Consider the following 21,185-nt stretch of genomic DNA (forward strand, 5'->3'; position numbering starts at 1 on the left):
AAAGTCCGACATGTTGGACAACCCACATCCAAGGTGGGCCTCGCAAGGTTGATAGTCCACATCGAAAGTAGGCCCCACACAATGGACGGTTCACATGTAGATAGGGATAAGGTGGGATCCATATCATGAACAATTAATCCACATCAAAGGTACATAGGCCCCACACGATGGATAATGAATATTAAAGGTGGACCCATATGAATAAGTAAAAATTGGAAGAGACTTTTTCAAATTTAAAAAAGAAATATTTGTACTATGAGGGAGAGATTAGTTGAAGAATTTTAAAAATCACTTAGGTGATATTAGAAACCAAACATAATTTTCTACTTTTTTTTGCCATACTTTTGCTAAATAAGTATAAACCAACATTGTGTCCTTAATAATGCCTTATTGAGAGGGTAGGGTGTGAGTACGTGTGAGTGAGTGTACCACTTTTAGATAGTAGCAAGAACCATGAGATTCATAGGCGCACATGTCTAAAATATTTAGCACTTGCTAATATAGCGAGTTTGTATAAGATCCAATACATCCATTGGATCATCCCCACCATCTATGCACCATGGCCTAAAGTTTCCGTTGTTAGACATGTTTAGCATCCCCACCATCCATGCACCATAGCCTAAGTACATCCTACTATCTCGGAGTGCAAATGTTACTTTTCTATGCTACATTACCCTGTTTGTCTATTTTTAACAAAATATTTACAATTACCTTTTTGAATTTTTCAAATTTCTATACACCTGTGACTTTTATTATCATTATTTTCTGTCAAATTCTTTGAGATAAACTCTTGCGACACAGGGACCTGCTCATAATATTCAACTGGTGGACCGCACCAGCAAGGACTAAAATTCAACAGGTCCCATGCTTTAGCAGCCAAAGTACTGCAATTTGCTATAACTAATACTAACAAACATTTAAAAATAATATATTTATAAATAAATGTGAAACAAAAAACACTAAAAATTTAAATTTATAATCTCTTAGAAGACCTATTTACATGGTGTATGTATATGAAAAAATAAAATAAAATATATTCAATTCAATGAAAACAGATTTCCCGAAGGGTATTTTAATCCATACAATACTCCACAGTGGTCAGGAACATACAGCTGAAAACCTCTATCCTTGAGCCGCGTAAAAACATGCAATGTTAGCAGGCTATCTGATGCAGCCTGGTGGCATTTCCCAACAGCTCTGTCCACCCCCAATTCATTGGCCACACGTTCCAACCCTCCATATAAGTTGTGACAGAACCTCATGAGATATTTTATGTCATAAACCTTGTACCCAAATATATCTTTCATCAATTTGAGAAACTCGCCAATCTCATCCGGTAGCTCCCTCTGAGTGACCACCTTTATCAGATAGCCAAAGTCGTAAGCACTGTGGAAGGTGATCCAACTAAAACAATTGTTCCCAACAAGTCCGCATAGCTTCATGAGGAACCCGAAACGGGCCTCATCAATCCCGTAGAATCGATTGCGCTCGAAGTCAATGCCGTTCTTACGCAATAGTTCGATCGATTCGGGTGCGTGGAGGTCACACCATGGATCGAAGTTGAAATTAAATTGCCAGACGTAACAGTAGTTGGTCCCCAAATCAGGAAGGTTGCTGGCTGAGTCGGAGAAAGTGAGTCCGACTTGGATGAGCTTGAGGGCGTTTATATTCGCCCGAAGGAGTGCGTATCGATCCCTGGCTACAGAGTCGGGTGTATCGGGCACGTTATGGTAGACGACACCAGGGAACTCAGTGTCCATAGAGATGAAAGGGTAGTCTTTGAGGAAGCCGCTGATTATGCGGAACTCAGACTCCACGTTCAACGAATCCACATTTCTGATACGAATTGGTTTTCTGTAGACACAACTAGGTCTTGATGGTAGCATCTCTCCTTTTCGCTCGCTCGAAGAAATTTGAAACAGAGGAGGGAAGAAGTGGGTATCTTTCGAAGAAATTTGAAAGAAATTTGAAACAGAAGAGAGAAGTAGGTAGCTTTCGAAGAAATTTGAAAGCTAGGAGAGAAGAAGCGGAGTTTTTATAAGTAACGCCTCTCTCACGCGCATGCGGAAGTCTTTCGCAGGAACATCCTGTGCTGGGAACTATGTGGGGCCTATCATAAAATTTTTGATAAATCCACCACGTCCATCGGCTTTTTGAGTTCATTTTTGGGCAAGATATCAAAACTAAGCCGGATCCAAGATTCTAGTGGGCCGAAAAGGTGAGAATTGAACGTCCACAGTTGAAACATTCGTGGGCCATAGAAGTTTTGAATCAGGTTAGTATTTGTTCTTTCAGTTTATCCCAGTATTAGTGACGTTATGAACGGTATGGATTTCACGTAAGAATCACTGTCGACCTGGGGAGGTTTCAACGGTAGAAATTTCCCTAGAAACCTTTTCCTTTACTGAGGCCCACTTGAATTTGGATTGGGCTTATTTTTGTCCTTTTGTCCTAAAATGAGTTCAAAAAACGGATGGACGTAGTGGATCTGTCAAAAACATGATGGTGACCCCACATAGATTCCCAGCGCACGAAGTTACCGCGAAAGCTTCAGCAGGACATACGCGTCCCTGTCAATCCGTACTGAGTTGCTCAGTACGCTCTTATGTTACTGAGTAAACTCAGTTGGGCCCACCTTGAATGTATGTGGTCAATCCACGCCGTCCATCCGTTTTTTCCATCTAATTTAAGGGGTTGAGCCCAAATAGAGGAATATCCAAAGATCGAGTGGATCATACCACTGCAAACAGTGGGGATAATGATTTCTACTGTTGAAACCTTTCTAGGCTCTACGGTGATTTTTATTTGTCATCCAACCTATTCGTGAGATCAAATAGACATGGAGGAAGGGAAAACACAAATATAAGCTTGATCCAAAACTTCCGTGGTCCCCTGGAATTTTTCAACGGTACAAGTTCAATTAACTATTTCCTAGGGTGTGGTCCATTTGAATATTGAATATGCTTCATTTTTTAGCTCAAGCCATAAAATTATCTCGTAGAATGTATGGACAGAGCGGATAAAATACATAAATCATAGTGGACCTCACAGAGTTTACTCAATACCCTAAGCATAGTGAGTTACTACTAGAGCCGGGCATAAACCAAACCGATCCGATGGATTGGACCCGATCCAATCCGAACTGAAAGCCAGGATCAAGTCAAATCGAGTTGGCTCAGTCAGATCCGACCGTACATCAAATCGAGTTCAGATCAATGGTTAATCGGGACTGATTCATGAACACAGCTGGGATTAAAGTCCCATCTTCATCCAATTGGAAGTTATTTCATTAAAAATCAATTATGAACTTCCTTTGGTTCAGCTTTCAAGAGATGAGAGGTATGAGAACTAGAATTGATTCCATCACAAAACCATGCCTATGAGACAAAGCCAACAATAGAATATACCAATCCACAACCAATCTGAGCGAATTATGAACATTAGAAAGGATTCCATCATTCAACCATGTCCATGAGACGATGCTGAACAACAGAGCTCCTAAGTTCACAATCCCTATAATGAAAAGAACATGCTCAAAGGTATCGCAGATCTATTGTAATTCAAGTTATAACAAACCATTAAAAACTATAAATATTCCATATAATCAAACTAGAATTAAAGAGAGTTCAACGTAACATGAATCAAAATCGTAGAAACAATCCCATCAAGCTACAAGCTTCACCTCTTATCCCTAGCTAAGAGGTTTAGCTCGTCATAGACATGATGAACTAGAATCTCTTAAAAGAAAGATATAAAGAAAGCATTGAAAGGAAGAAAACTTCCCAGCCAAAGGCCAACCACACGTCCTCTTCTCTCTCTCTTTCTTCCTCTCTCTCGTGCTCCACACGTCCAAGGATGCTGCCTCTCTCTCTCTCTCTCTCTCTCTCTCTCTCTCTCTCTCTCTCCCTTGTATAAACGCAAGATATGGTGGTGGTTGGAAGTCGGTGGAGAAGGCTCTTTATGCAGCACAGCAGCGTTTCGCAACGAAAATGCAAACCGCGCAAACAACTTGCGCTTGGACCGAGTTATGGGACGAAAGATAGTCTCATCCTTGATTTAATCTTCTTAGCTAGGGTCGTGGCCACCCTCTCTCCTTTCTAGACGGTCTAAATCATAGATCTAATTGTGGTCGTGGTCGTACAACTGCCCGGACATGTGTTACTGCGAAATCTCTTGCACTGAGATGCTTGGTGGGCTCCACAGTGATGTTTTCGGAGAAATCCACCCCATCCATTGAATTCCTAGCGAGATTTCAGTCGGAAAGGGGTGGTTTTGGTCAAGTTACTGCCTCTCTCTCTCTCTCTCTCTCTCTCTCTCTCTCTCTCTCCCTTTTATAAACACAAGGTATGGCGATGGCTGAAAGTCGGTGGAGAAGGCTGGAAGTCGGTGGAGAAGGTTGTTTACGCAGCACAGCAGCGTTTCGCAGCAAAAACGCAAACTGCGCAAACAACTTGCGCTTAGACCGAGTTATGGGATGAAAGATCGTCCCATCCTTAATTTAATCTTCTTAGCTAGGGTCGTGGCCACCCTCTCTCTTTTGAACGGTCTGGATCACATATCCGACTATGATCATGGTCGTCCAACTGCCCAAAAGTCCCGGTTTTCCCGGACATGCGTTACTGCAAAATCTCTTGAGCTAAGATGCTCAGTGGGCCCACAGTGATGTTTTCGAAGAAATCCACCTCGTCCATTGAATTCCTGGCGAGATTTCGATCAGAAAAGGGTGGTTTTGGTCGAGTTTTGGTGTGGCCCACTGTATCAAGTCATGCTGCTGTTCATCCTACATTTAACGGTGATCTGCATGTGTACACGTACATGGGATCAAAAGGTCACCATGGTTATGGTCAGCACCCCCTCTGGATCGAATGGACGGTCCAGATCGTCGAACAGGTCCCCGGTGGTGGGCTATTACACTCCACAGCCATCGTTCGTGCGGACGCTAGCTAAATAAGGAAGACAGGATCGGGTCAACCGGTCTTTGACTGGTCCTGTGATCCGGTGCACTGCGGGATTACATGTGTTGGGTGCGCACGGACCCCAAGGTGGGGCCCATCGTGATGTTCATGATAAATCCACTCCATCCATCCTCCTTCTCGTCCAATTTAAGAGGTTGAGACCAAAATTGATGTATATCTAGATATCCGGTGGACCCTAAATCCGTGATTTAATGGCTGATCTGTTCCTTGGGCGACTTTCACAAAGATCCAAGGGCTAAATTTCGACGTGTACGGTTAATTTAGGGTCCTCAGGCCAGATATAAAGTTTTGAGCCAAACGAATGGTGGGAACCCTGTGATCTTGCATTCAGGATGACTTTCAGGCCTCTTTATCATTAATCACTTTATTTTCTCAGATCTTTGGCATGTGAATTCTTCGATCTCATTTCCCTAAGATCCATCCCTTACCTTGGTGATTCTTGAGCATTAAATCCATGCTTTTAATACCATTTTTCAGTCTAAGCTCCTAAATTCATCTTGCAACACAAACATGATTAAAATAGGACGTCAAACAGTATCATGTTCATAAAATCAGGTAATAACTGGGGTCTAATATATAATATTTGACCCTCAATAGTGAACCCTAAGAAGGTTTAATCAACTTATTATGATGCTGGTTTTTATTAAAAATATTTTTGTGATATTTTTAAAATGATCTTGTCTTACGAAATGTGAATCAATGGTTGTGATCGATGTTTGTTTTTATCGAAAATAGTTTTAAGATTTTTGAAATGATCTGGTCCATTGGATCGCAAAATGACGATCACGAAGGATGCCAATTTTTATTGGAAATGTTTTTATGACTTTTAAAATCCATGTGATTTTCTCTCTTTTTCACATCATCTTTTTAATTTCTCATGAGTTATTGGATTTTGAATTAAAATTCAAAATTTTCCACCAACTCCCTCATTTACTCTCTCTCTCTCTCTCTCTCTCTCTCTCTCTCTCTCTTTCTTCCATCACTTCATTCTCGACAAACCGTGCAAGTTTTCATGCAGGTGGTCTTCCCAAGGCCCCTCTTTTCCCAAGGGGAGAGGGTTGGGCTAAGTCCTATCACTAAAAGGGTTTCTCCCAGGTGTTGGGTAATAGGGTAGCCCCACTTCCTCTATATATTCCAGGCTATGGTAGCCATTACAGCATGCTTAGTTCCCATAATTTCTTTCTTTTCTTCTTCTCAAGCTCTCTTTCTTCTCCTCTTTTTCTTCCTTCTTGTGGTTTTGGTTAGGGGCTTCTTGGGAGTTTGGACATCAAGGGTGGTGCTCTTTTGGTGGCAAGAGGTAAGTGTAAAGGTAGGATCCATTCATGCTTCATTTTCCTTCCTTTTATCCCTTCTTTCTACATATTCCTTCCTTTCTTTTTCTCTTCTTCTTTCATAGGCACTCCCCTGAAGACCATAGTGTGGTGTAGAGTGGTGGACAACAAAGGCCTCCAAAGACCTAGGTGGTGTATGGAGTTGCAATAAAAAAGACTTTCCACTCTTTCGTTTCTTTTACTTTCTTTCACTCTCATCTTCCACATGTACAAATAATACCCCTTTCATGTACATCAAGCTATATGAGGGGGATGTTATTTTTGGGAGCTTGTTGTTGTGTAAAAGAATGGTTCTAAAATGATTCCTTGGGCCCCATGTGTAGATATAAAACAATGCAACACTATCCACTAATTAGATTATCAATCATTCAATCCCCTCCACTGCACCAACTCAAGTCATGAACAAATAAGAAATTAATTACTACATGACTCTAAAGAGTGAAACAATAAATAAATAAACATTACCAGAAATTCGATCATTTCTTAAGAATTGTAGCCATCAAATTAGTCATCAATGATACCCATCTGAGAGAGAGAGAGAGAGAGAGCGAGAGAGAGAGAGAGAGAGAGAGATCTACTAGGAATATCTACTGGTAATGCATAGTTCAAGATGTTCTAAACTAATTCTAAAAATTGTATCTCTTGAACACTGAACTAACATTGCAAGTAACAAGAGTAGGAAATTAGTTGCAGAACAAATACAAACCATGTCATCTGCTGATGCAGATATTAGGCGAGTAATCATCTAATGACACATTGATAAGTTAGTCACTTCCCCCTCATGTTTACCAACAAGTTGATTGCATCAATCAGATTCTCAACAGGGCCTTTTGATTGACCCTTCATGGAGGCACCATTAACTATCTTTAATTCATTACTTCTTGTATAAAACAGTCTCGAACTTTAATTGAAATAGACCATTAAGGCCAGATGCATCCAAAAGGACTACATCTATAACTGCCTTGTTGAGGCATTTCATCAAACAGTTTTAACCACCAAAACCTTTCATATTGAGCCATTTCATCAAACAGTTAGCATGCATGAAATCTGAAAGTAAGACAGAGAAAGACAAAAGAGGAAGAGATCAGACATGTGGAGAGGAGTCTCAGATTCCTTAGATTTAAGACATGCCTTGAAAATCTGAAAGGGGCTTTTGAATGGTATGTGTTTCCTTTGGATAGGAGTCTCATGGCTGCTGTAATGGATGTCTGAGCAAAATGATGATGTAAGGGAGATACAAGAGATGGTGGAGATGTGATGGAGAGAGAGGGAGGCAAATGAAAGAGATGCAACAGGTGAGAGAGGAGAGGGAGAAAGGGTAAGGAGAATTGGGGGTGGAGATCGGGTAAGAGAAAGAGAGGGAAAGAGGAGAATCGGGAGAGAGAGAGAGAGAGAGAGAGAGAGAGAGAGAGAGAGAGCAAACGAGGGGGCGGGTTAGGGGTTTAGTCATCTTCGGGGACCTTTACTAGTGCAAATGACTACAAGTTGGGTGAAAACACTATCATCCAACCATTGCCAAATAAGTCCAATGGTTTTTCTATTTAACTTCTTTCATATCTCGTTCGACATGTCTTTAGGTTTGGCTTCATCTCCTTTAACAAGTGCATATAAATCCTTGCAATATAGGATGTCCTCTATCTTGGCTTTTCAAATCATCCAATTGAAGCCATTAAGGCTGACCATTCTATTTATGATGCTTGCCTTTATTTCAACATAAACACCACAAACAATAAACTCCTCCCAAATTGACCGAGCTTGCAACCAAAGCTCTAATACCACTTGTAGGGAAAATAATCCATTTCCTAGCTATGTTTAAATTAGTGAGATTTAAAATATGAAGAGATTTGATGAAAAATAAGCGATTCCAAATCAAACAAGCATATCATCGAACATGTAGAATGCAAATGAGGCATCATGATTTTTAATGTGAAAAACGCTCTAAAATGAAGGAAAACCTATTGGACCTAGTCCAACAACAGATCCACTATAATGATAATGGAAGTAAAATCATTAAGAGAACATCTTCTTATCAATGCCCAACATACACCATGCAACAACCTTCGAGAAAATACTCTCTTGAGTAACCGAAATACAACACCCAATGGGTGGATTGCAAGCATTAATAAAGAAGAAAGAAGTTTCTTATCAAAGGAATGTAGAGAATAGTCCACGAACCAACCCTTGGAGAAGATTACCGATGAATCCAACGATTGTGGATGGAAGCCTCACTTTCCCGGATATGAATATTGAAATTGATAAAAGACTTAAATTAGGGCCTTGTAGAAAGAGCCTTGCTCTTCTTCCTCTAAAAATCCCCTTCTCTCTTAGAAAACAAAACCCTCCAAAGGTTACTAGCTGTTGCGTATGACCATGCCTTCAAAAAAAAAAAAAAAAACAAAGCCTTCTTTTTTGCTTTTTTTTTTTTTTGTAAGAAAAAAATCTTAAACAAAGAAAAGTGTAACATCTCGAAAAAATTCGTACAAGGACCCGAGTACCACCTCAGGTAGAATCACCTAAGGACCGTATCCTGTCGTAATTAAGGTGGAATTTAGTTAAGTACTATACTGAATAATCGGTGGATAAAGCTTGGGCCACTATTTTCACAAATGAGAAGACCTAAAACCATTAATATCACTGGCTTAACACTACATAAAGACTTAGGAAAAATTCCAAGAGCCTGTCGCTCTCGGGAGTATATTGAAACTCCGTATTGAACCTAGACCGCACGTCGAGAGTCCGATAATTGCGAAGCTATAGGATTATGTCCGTCCTACTGGGCTTGACAACCATCGCGGGAATCGAACCCAGATAGTGCAACTTAAGCCCTGAGTGAAGTGTGTGAGAAACGTGAATACCTTTAGAAAATGTAATGAAACTTAAGTGAATTGGGCCATTCACTCATATACGAAATTGGGGTTTCGGACCGTCAGTTTCTGACCAAACTTCACCCATAGGAAAAAGAAAATTTTCTTGCACATCCGTATAACTATGGCCCCGATCGAGTAAGTACTACCGTTGATCTAACGCAGGTCCACGGTCGATCAGCTTATCCAATCGCACCAAAATCACATCCTGGCATAGATCCATTGTCAGGGAACTTACACTATGACGTTGGTGAGTAGTGAGCCTCCTTGTGAGCTCTGTTTGTCAAAAACAGCTGCCCAACGGGTATAGCCCATGTATATAGTGGCCCTGGGGCCATTTGCATCACTTCTAGGCTTATAAATAGCCCTTATATCACCCCACCTCTCTCATATACGAATTTCCCCAAAACCCTAAGGGAGAGAGAGAGAGAGAGAGAGAGAGAGAGAGAGAGAGAGAAGAAGAGAAAAGAAGAAAGAGGAAAGAGAGAAGAAGGATTCTTGGTGATTGTTGCAGTAATTCTCTCCCACTACTCTACGCACTGAATCACCTTCCTGTTACGCTACACACTCAGTTTTGGCTACAATTTGGGTAAAAAAAACCTAACCCTAATCTTGTTATAGAGATCCAGTTTGATTAATCACAAACTAGCTAATCTATTTCGTTATTTAGGTGCCCAACGTTCCATTGTCGGGAACGTAGAATTCGAACCGAGTCCAAATCGAGTATTTTGACGAAAGGTACGAACTATAAACACTTAAGTTATGATTATCAATGCTTTCAATGTCAGCTAATGATTTATTTCTGACTTGATTGCTGCCATATTGTCTTAGATACGCCGTTTTCGATACTATATACATGTATGGACTATGTTGAACAAAAGATGCATCCCATGTGTTTGTTGAAATGTTTGAATGAACATGTAAACATGATTTATGCTTGCCATGACTACTAATCTAGAATTCATCGTTGTCATATGCATGCCGACCTCTCTGTTTAAGGATTTGCCAAAATATATGTTGTAACTAACCTAGTCTACGTATTTGGTGAAGTGTAGTCTAAGTGTTTGATGAATTGTCTGAATGAGAAATTGTTGATGATTTGTATGTATTACGAGTGTTAAGATAGGATTCTTTCTTACCTAATACATATGTATAGTTTCTTTCATGAAATCATATTCGCCCTATGCAAAAGATTGATAAAATGCTAGTATTTAGTAACATGATCAAGATGTTTGATGAAATGCTCAAATGAGGATTTCACTTGGATTGTTTGTTAAATGCTGAATTGATTATCACATGTATTTAATTGCTGAATCTGAGTAAGATTGGGGCTACAACCTAGCCCAGGCAATCGGTAACAGTTCCTGTTCGGGTGGCCGAATTTGTCTCGCCACAATAGGTATACTTGATGAATCTGGGTCGCACGATGATTGTCGACAGTGATTAGGCCACGAGGGGTGCTTATGCGCTCCATGTCGATTTAGTCAGCGTGTGCCCATACCAATCAAACTTGCCTAACAAACCGATTGGCCTATTATGTGTTTACCATGTATAGACACTATTGCTTGAATCTAAGGTACCCCTCACCAATGTAAATGCCCACTTTAACCATGGTACCATGATCCGTTAAGACTCATGAGCCGGGCATGGTGGTATGGGACACCATGTTCGAGCTGTCGACCTACGCTGGGGTGACGAGCCTCCCCGTGGTGACCAGTGAGCAACACAGACTCGTGAGCCGAGCATGGTGGTATGGGACACCGTGTTCGAGCTGTCTACCTACGCCGAGGTGATTAGTCACCCCGTAGTGACCGAGAGTATAAACTTTTGAATTTGCCTATCAACTGCTTTTCATTAGGAGTGAAAACCCTACAACTTGCCTATTGTATGTACATGACTAGAAGTGACGAACCTAGATGGATCCTTCGGTTCAGCTCAATGATATAAAGGGAGGTACCCTAGCTTCTCAAATCTGTTGTATGAATAAACTTAATTAACTACTGGGCTAACATGACCATGCATTACACTGCATTAGTTAGGACGTGCTTTAAAGGCGTGGAAGTCTCACAGGAGGCAGTGATGTCATATGCGAAATTGGGTGTCGGAGTCGCTTGTTGAGGGAGCTTTGGTGTGAGGGCATACATCAGTACTTGCACTCCATTCCTACATTAACAAGAGTAATTAGGAAGTGATTGTTATGTTTCTTTATCATTACTGCTTGATTGACTTGATAACATATTAACCTTTACCTTATAATACCACTGAGTTGATCACTCATTCCCACCCTAGGACGGTGTTTTAAAACACCAACTAGACTCTGGTTTAGATGTAGGTGATGATGAAGTTTATGCGACGGAGCAGGATTTTATGGATGAGGAGGAGGAGTTTGAAAAGGCCGAGCTAGAGTCCTAGAGGGGGGGGGGGGGTGAATAGGACTACACCAAATTAAAATAATAACAGCGGAATTTAAACAATTAAAGAAAAGATAACACTTTAAACAATCTACATTACGGAAATGTAAAGCAACCTCAAATTCTAGTATTGAGAGGTTGATACAAATGTTGTTCTAAGGACTACCTTACACCATAAAAACCAAGGGTTTATGACAGGATAACCTTACTAGAACGGTTTGTGTATCAAGAACTCAAACTGAAGAGGAATAAACAAAGGAAATAGTAAGAAAGGAAATCTACGCTATTACAACATTCCCCACAATGCTGAAAGGTAAAGATTACAACATTCACATACACAAATATATCCCACAATCTTGAATGATAAAAGATATAGAAAATAAACCATACATCCACGAAACACAAAGAATTATAATGGTTCGCCTGTGTGTACACCAACTGTTAAACAACAGCCACACAGCTACTCCACTCATAATATCCTCACACAGTGGATATTAGCGTTCACTATAAAAATAGGTTTTTCCAAGTTCACCTAAAACCCTCACAATTGTGTCTTTCAAATGGGCTTACACAATTTAAAAACTCCACACTTTGAGTTTTCTGGATCACCTCGGATAACCAAACGAATGAGATTTTTGTCTCAGTCTCAAAAGAGACCAAAATAAAGGAAATTACAATAATGTAAAATACCTAGATTTCTCCTTTTGTTGTAGCCTGGAATAACCAAATCGGAGTAGAAGTTCGAATACAAAAGTTCAATGTCCACACTCTCTTATGAAATGGTTCTAGGTTCTAAATTGATTTTAAATTAAATCAAGTTAGGCTAGCTCTGTTTGATTTTGATTCCAAGAAGTGGAATTCTTCAATCCCTCTTTCCAATCAGATTGGTATGCAGAATATAAAATCAAATATAAAAAGTTAATAAAAGTGAATATTAAATATGCATAATATAACTTAAGAAGTTTACAAACTTATCTCTCAGAGTGATGTCTTGATTATACTTTAATTGAAATGAATAACTATAAAATTCATGCTCTATTTATAGGTGAAGAAATAGAGTTCACAACTGGTCCTGTGGACATTACGACTGGTCATAGGACCAATGGACTTTTGAAATTTAGAGCGCGATAGGATAAAGCCGTTCCACGACTGGTCGTGTAGAATTAGAAACAGTTGCTACAGTTTGAGTCGTGGCTGCAAGACTAGTAGTGAACAAGTCGTGCACTGTTCACACGACCGGTCGAGCAGTCTCCAGGATTGGTCGTGGCTTAACAAAAAAATTCTAAAAATTTGCAACAAACTTAGGACTGATCTTGAAATTTCTTGGATTGGTTGAGCCAGTGCTAGGACTAGTCGAATAGAGTCCAAGACTAGTCAAAGAATAGACCAAACACTTATAAAATGATTCAATTTGAATTATGTATACAAAATGACCTACCCTAAGGTCAATCTAAGGTCTTTCATACCTTAACCATGACATATGAACATTGAACCTTCTTTTCTTCAGATGAAAGGTAATCTTTGAAGTTCATGAAGCTTGAGATCTCGACACATGATGAAGCTTGTACTTGAGATCTTTTGGAGCTTGAATTTGTAGTACATGAGTTGTACTTCACATTGAGTCTTGAGTATGAATAGTTGACTTGTCTTTCGATGTCGCTTTAAAACATTAAACTTTGAAGCTTAAAGGAGTGAATAATGTACTTGATCTTGCATTTCTTGAAGTAGATCTTCGTTCATGACTTGAAGCATTGTCCTTGTACATGTGATGCATTGCCTTGAACAGATATATCAATGTGCTACACAAGACACAGATTATAGTTTTGTCACTACAAAATTTGACAATCAAAGGAGCATGAAACCATAGCACTTACAATCTCCCCCTTTGTCAAATTTGTGACAAAACACACTCCATTAAAAATAAGAGAAACATTACATGCTCAATAAAGAATCATGCACCATATGTATACAAGAAAGTATAATGCACCAGTTACAATAACCAGAACACACTTATCATGAAATATTCAAATCACCTTCTTACTTACTCCCCCTGAGTAGCACACATCAAAAATAAATAAATGCTACTTCCCACAATCCATATCCATATCCATAAGCAATCATAACAAAATATTCTCCCCCTTTTTGTCACAATATGACAAAGGAAGAAACTAAGATATGGAAGAGGAAAATAAATAAAAGAAGAATAAGGGAGTAAACTAGGCAAGATAGAAGCAAATAATGTTCACATATAAGTAACCAACATGAACCAAGTTCATCCAAAGTCAGTCCCCAAACTGAAAGAAAGCAAAGAATCATAAGAGTTATTACAGGCCATAAAAAAAACTTAATCAGATCCAGAAGAGGGAGCAGGAATAGATGGATCAATTTGGTGTAAACCCTTGTTAATGTGCCTCATATATTTGCGCATATAATCAAATTGAGAATCTTGGGTTACACGAATCTGAGCCACCTGTTCCTCATTAGTATGCAACCTCTTAGCAAAATCAGAAGGCTGATAATCAGGGTCAGCTTTAGAATCCGATTCAATCTCATTAAAGATATCATCCATGTTTATATCATTTGGAGGTAAATCACTTTCTTCTTCATTCACTGCTTCAACTCCACCACCCACATCCCCTTGGCCATCAACCAACCTCAAATTCATCTTGTTAATATTGGAATTGTTGAAAATAAGGTGATGAATAGGAGCCTCTCCAACAGGCATAGCTACTAACATATGAGTGGCTAACACAGTCATAAGATATGCAAAGGAGATATCACTGTGTCCAGGATGGATACAGAATTGCATGATGGAATGATAGATTAAAGAAGGAAGACAGACATTTGTACCAGAGATGATGGAAGGCAAATTCCGAACCATAAAAGAGGTGAGTTCGGTTTTGTTCCCAGAACGAGGATACAGATTTGAAATAAATATCCTGTGAAGAACCCTGTATCTGGGTAACAAGTACTTTGAAGTGAGCGCATTCCCATTTTGACTCCATTGTGCATCTATGTTGCATAATGCTCTAGTAAGCATGTATTTTTTCTGATTTAGATGGTTTCTCAACTAGAGTACTAAGAGGAATACCTTCATTAGTGACAGGTATGTCCATTAAGATAGAAATCAAATGTCGATCAACTTCAAATGGACCTTCTCTAATTGCTATTATAAACGTTAAATTTTCAGTTGAAAAATTAAAAATGCAAGCAAACATAGCCTGCGCAATAGACTGGTATAACGGCCCACCCCAATGTAGAATGTTAGCCCATCCTACAGATTGGAGAAGCGGGAGGAAATTAAAAGGAGCAATATGTTCAACATGCATAGGTCGCTCAACTATTACATTGCACAATCTCAAATCCCGCACATAGGGAGGATCATTTTCGGGTGACTGAAGGTGGCGCCTTGTGATAAGTGATGATCTGGATGTTGAAGGACCACGAGTGTTTTTCTTTCTACCTCTAGCATCTATTTGCAACTTGGAATACAAGAAATGAAGAGGTTGCAAAAGATGTACAATAGATTTTCTTAAAATCAGAATTTGGAGAACAAAACCCTAAAAACTTCAAGGAAATAAGAAATAAACTACTCCAAGTAAGAAAATGGAGTGATATGCACTTGAATCTACAAGAAAAATGGAAATCATGAACTAAACTTGAAGAATCAAGAAGTTAGGTACGACCGGTCGAGCTTAGACTCGTTGGAGAGGAAGAGCAAATGAGGAAGAAAAGGGTTTTTTCCCAAATTAAAAGCACCAGACGCGCCACACGACTGGTCGAGTATGTCCTTGACTGGTCATGCCATGACTGGTCGGTACATCCTCGACTGGTCGTGCAAACCCAAAAATATGCAATTTTCACATAAATTCAAAATTCAATCAAATAAATTAACAAATATATATACTATGATACATACAAGCATGAATAATCAATTCAAATTGCACATACCAAGATCAAATTTCAATTTATTAAACCTGCTTTTTCAAGCGATTTAGTGAACCTGTCAGCGAGTTGAGTCTCGGTAGGAATGTATTCCAATGAAATAGTCTTTTCTTCCACTAATTCAAAAATGTAGTGATATCTAATGTCAATGTGCTTGGTTCGTGAATCCTGGATTGAATTTTTAGATATATTAATTGCACTGAAATTATCATAATATAAAACCATTGAATCCTATGCAATTCCGTAATCGCTTAACATTCTATTCATCCATACAAGCTGAGTACATGCATTTCCAGCTGTGATGTATTTAGCCTCAGTAGTTGAGAGCGATACGGAACTTTGCTTCTTGCTAAACCAAGAAACTAAACAGTTTTCAATATAGAAACAACCATCACTAGTTGATTTCCTATCATCCATATTACTAGCCCAATCAGCATCAATGTAACCAACCAATTGAATACTAGTATTATGTGGATACTAGAGACCCAAATTTGCTGTGCTAGCGACATATCGCATAATCCACTTAACAACAGTTAAATGTGACTCTTTAGGGTCAGATTGATATCTAGCACAAATTCTAACTCTAAAAGTAATATCAGGTCTACTTCCAGTTAAATAAAGTAAACTGCCAATCATACTATGATATAATTAAGGATCCACACTTTTACCTATAGAGTCTTTTGAGAGTCTTAATGTTGTTCTCATAGGAATATCAAAATTTTTACTATTCTCAAATTCGAACTTTTTAACTAAGTTCAGAGTATATTTGGTTTGAGAAATAAAGATACCATCAGGTTGCTATTTAACTTGCAACCCTAAGAAATAATTCAATTCCCCAACCATGCTCATTTCGAACTTAGATTTCATAAGATCTGCAAACTCAACAGTCAAGTTAGTATAGGTAGATCTATAAATAATATCATCAACATAGATCTACACTAATAAGTTACGATCGTTATGTTTCTTAACAAAAAGGGTCTTATTAACACTTCCCATTTGAAAATTATGACTTAGTAGAAACTTAGTCAATTTTTCGTATTATGCCCTAGGAGCTTGTTTCAAACCGTAGAGAGCCTTTTTTAAACAATAAACATGATCACTATTCTTAGGGTCTTCAAAACCCATTGGTTGTTCAACCTATACTTCTTCATGCAGATCACCATTTAAGAAGCCACTGTTTACATCCATTTGATATATTTTGAACTTTCTAAAGCATGTAATGGATATAAATAGTATGATTGATTCACGACGAGCTACTAGGGCAAAGGTTTCATCATAATCGATTCCTTCAATTTGAGTGTACCCTTGTACAACCAGTTTAGCCTTGTTTCGAATTATATTACCAAGTTCGTTAGACTTATTTTTGAAAGTCCACTTAGTTCCGATAATATGTTTATCTTTAGGTATAGGAACAAGATACCGAACATCATTTCTAATAAATTAATTAAGCTTTTCTTGCATTGTTATTATCCAGTTTTCATCATTAAGAGCTTCTTTTACGTTAGCCAGTTCGATCTGAGATGTAAAGCACATGTAATTACATATATCTTCTAGTTGTCTACAAGTGCGCACACCAGTGAGAGGGTTTCCAAGAATCTGAGTGGTTGGATGATCTTTAACAGTCCTCAGTTCAGAGTTATTTTAACTTGATGAAGTATCTGGTTTGTCAATTAGAAGAGCTTCATCATTATCTGAACTTGAGGCAGGTGTATTCAAGTGATCATCAATGACCACATTGATGGACTCTTGAATTACACCGGTCCTCTTATTCAGTACTCGATACGCTCGACTGTTTAAAGCATATCTTAAAAAGATCTCTTCATCACTTTTGGTGTCAAACTTACCCAGATTTTCACGGTCATGTAAAATATAGCACTTGCTGCCAAAAACTCAAAAGCATTTGACAGTAGGCTTCTTATTAAACCACATTTCATAAGTAGTTTTATTATTTGACTTACTTGTATAAACCTGGTTGATTATATAGCAGGCAATATTTACAGCTTCAGCCCAAAGATTTCTAGGGAACTTCATACTATTCAACATTACATTTTCCATTTATTGAAGCACTTTATTTTTTGTTTCAACAATTTCATTTTGTTGTGGTGTTTTGGGCACAGAGAATTCATGTGATATTCCCTGATCGCTACAGAATTACTCAAAACTACTATTCTCAGATTCTGATCCATGATCACTACAGATCTTACAGACTTGAGAACTTTTTTCCGTTTGGATCCATTTGAGAACTCTTTTTACTTCATCAAGGGTTTTTGATTTATCCCTTAAGAAGGCTATCTAAGTGAATCTAGTAAAATTATCCACGATTACCAGTATGTATTTATTGCCACCTCGACTCTCCATCCTGGTTGGTCCTATAAGATCCATGTGGAGAAGTTCGAGCAGTTTGGATGTGGCATTGGAGTCCACCTTTTTGTGAGCACTCCTAGTTCATTTGCCAATCTGGCATTCGTCACATATTTTTTCTACTTTCTGTAATTTAGGTAGACCTCTTATCAGTTCTCTGTTGCTCAATCTATACAAATTCTGGTAGTGTACATGTCCAAGGTGTTTATATAATAATTCAGTCTCATCAGTATGGACCATGTAACACGATTGATTAGATGAACTACAATCACTTACAATGTAGCAGTTTTCAGAAGTTCTACGACCAGTTAATATTACAGAACCCTTCTTATTTAAAATTTCACAACCATGGTTAGTAAATTTTACGCTATGATTGTTATTGCATATTTGAGATATGCTTAACAGGTTGTGTTTTAACCCTTCAACATATAAAACATTCTCAAATAAGGGGAGGTTAAAGAGTTGAACCGTACCTTGGCCAATAATCTTGTAGTTGCTACCATCACCAAATGTGACTGATCCATTAGCCATGTCATTAAGATTGGTGAATAGACCTTTGTTACCAGTCATATACCTGGAACAACCACTATCTAGGTACCACTTTGAATGGCTTGTAGCTTTGAAAGTCATGTAGGCAACCAAGCAATTAACCTTAGGAACCCATTTCATTACAGTTTTGGGTTTAGAAGTATAGTTGGTCTTCTTATGTTTGTAATTGTTGTAAGAATGACCTACTGAGTTAGATTTTAGGAGCTCCTTAAGTAAATCAACTATTTTCTCAGCTAAAGGATTTGGGTTCTGATTTTTATAGTTGATATGGTTGTATTTAGGTTTTAAAGATTGAAAAGCTTTAGCATTTTTAGAAAAATTTTGATTTGAACTATTCCCTTTTGAGTTTGAAGACTCTCCTTTTATAAAATTAGGAAGAGTATTCTTCTGTTTAGGAGGAATATTTCTGTCGTAGGCCAAACCGGATCTGTCGCCACATTTTCTTGATCCAGACAAAAGCTTTTCTAACTTTAGATCACCTTAGGCATACCTCCATGTATCCTTTAAACTCAAAAGTGAAGAGACTTCAAGTTTAAGTTTTTCATTTTCAGATTTAAGATTTTCAATAAGGGAGGTTTTGAAATCTAAATCGCATTTTGATTTTTCAAAACAATCTAAAATGTGGGATTTTTCTAAAATAAGAGTATCAAAATTTTCTTTAAGCTTTAAAAACTTTTCTTTTTGAAGTTTTAGTTTAACAACAATTTTATAACTTTCCTTGTAAAGGGCATTATAAGCATCTTGAAGGTCTGTAATGCTCCGAAATCTGAGGGTCGAGCAGATGCCCAACCCCCGAGTTTTAACGCATCACTTATTCAACATAGATAATGATGATTAAATGTTTTCTGTATTAGCACATTAAACATGAATGAGATTACCTTAAATCAGCATATCATACTCCAGAGACAGTTAAATTACGCAAGTGGAAGACTGTGATAAGTATATAGAACATATAAGTGGTAAGTCCCCGGAGTATCAACATGTCGCTAGGTTAAGTAAATTACATGTATAATTTCTAAAATTACAAAATAATAAAGTGTAATGTCTATTAATCCATAACCCTGTAGTCCCGGTGACACAACTCCAGGTCTACATAGACCTGTCAGAGAGTTGCAGGTAGGAGAACTCCTCATCGTCGTAGAAGGCCGGCTCTAGATCGTAAGCTGCATCATCATCTGCAACTACAACAGAGTCTGGCTGGTGCTTTAAAACACCATCCCAGAGTGGGAGTGAGTGATCAACTCAGTGGAGCTATAGGGCAAAGGTTAACGTGTTATCAATTCAGTCAGGCAGTAATGATAAAGCAATACAACAAACATTCCTAGGTACTCTAGTTAATGCTATGATGATATGTGTTAATGATGCATGCCATCACCTACACTCCCTCTGTGACATCATCTCACGATCACGACATGCACCCCTTCCACTATGCTCAACTCCTACGCCAAAGGCACATGCAATGCGGTGTATGTACATGATTAGCTAAGTTCTTAATTAGACCTATTTATACAGCAGGGTAGGTACCCAAATAATGATCCATATAAGGTCATCAATCCTATTTAATCTCATACGCTAGCAGTTCTAGGTCACTATGGAGAGGCTCGTCACCTCAGCACATGCCTAGTTTATACTCGAAGTCACTACGGAAAGGCTCGTCACGTTAGCGTAGTCCTAGTGTATACTCGAGGTCACTACGAGAGGCTTGTCACCTGATCGTAGGCCAATCAAATACAGTATCCCATACGACCGTATTCAGCTCACGAGTTTGGTTTGCTCACTGGTCACTATGGGGAGGCTCGTCACCCCAGCGTAAGCCGACAGCTAGACCACGGTGTCCCATACTACTATGCCCGGCTCATGAGTCTTAGTGGATCGTGGTACCAAGATTAAACAGGCTTTTCACTGGTAGGTTAGTACCTTAGATTCAAGCAGTAGCATCCATACATGGTGAACATACATTACGTCAATTGGGTTACATGACAAGCTCGACTGGTATGAACGCACATTGGATTAATTGACATGGAGCGCATAAGCACTTCGTGTGGCCTAACCATTATTGACAAACAGCATACGACTCGGATTCATTGAACGTGTCTTGTGTGGCGAAATAACCTCAGTCACTGATTTGAGAATCATTATTGATTGCCTGGACTATATTGTAGCCCCAATCACACTCCAAAATAATTTGCATTCACATGGATAGTCAAAGACAACATGTGATAACCAATCTAAGTATAAACCTCATTTGAGCATTTCATCAAACAAATAGTACACATGTTTATGATACATAGGCATTTCATCCATAAATCACATGGTAGTAAGATAGGTTACCTAAAGGAATCGGTAACTATAGATAAGGGGATTGAGAATCCTATCTCAACACCCTCATTAAATACATTTCAACAAGCATTTACTCATTCAGGCATTTTGTCAAACACTTAGACTATGCACATCACATAAATGTAATAAATTAGTTATAATAGGTATTGTAGCAAATCCCTTCATAAGGGAGTTACCATGCGTACAACAATCATGTATCCTCAAACATCAATCATGACAAGCTCAAATCATAATTCCATGTTCATATAAACATTTAAACAACACATGGAATGTATTATTTTCCACATAGTTTATATATATGTGTAATACGTGGAAACATCGTATCTAAGCATATGTGATATCAATCAAGTTAGTCATAAATCATTAACTGGCATTGAAAGCCTTGAAAACTATAACCTAAACGTTTAT

General features: G+C 38.5%; 1 protein-coding gene across 1 annotated transcript; it reads right to left on the reverse strand.

Moving 5' to 3' along the window:
• Positions 1-1,037: 1,037 nt before the first annotated feature.
• LOC131218074 (probable CCR4-associated factor 1 homolog 11) lies at positions 1,038-1,920 on the reverse strand. Its single transcript, XM_058212759.1, has one exon. The coding sequence runs from the start codon at positions 1,884-1,886 to the stop codon at positions 1,038-1,040; it is 849 nt and encodes a 282-aa protein (XP_058068742.1). The 5' UTR covers positions 1,887-1,920.
• Between the last annotated feature and the right edge of the window lie 19,265 nt (positions 1,921-21,185).

Source organism: Magnolia sinica, chromosome 11 (assembly GCF_029962835.1).
Source record: "Magnolia sinica isolate HGM2019 chromosome 11, MsV1, whole genome shotgun sequence".
NCBI classification, from domain to species: domain Eukaryota; kingdom Viridiplantae; phylum Streptophyta; class Magnoliopsida; order Magnoliales; family Magnoliaceae; genus Magnolia; species Magnolia sinica.

Bases quoted from the DNA above. Each gene is read 5' to 3' on its own strand.
- LOC131218074 (XM_058212759.1), bottom strand. From the start codon at position 1,886: ATGCTACCATCAAGACCTAGTTGTGTCTACAGAAAACCAATTCGTATC.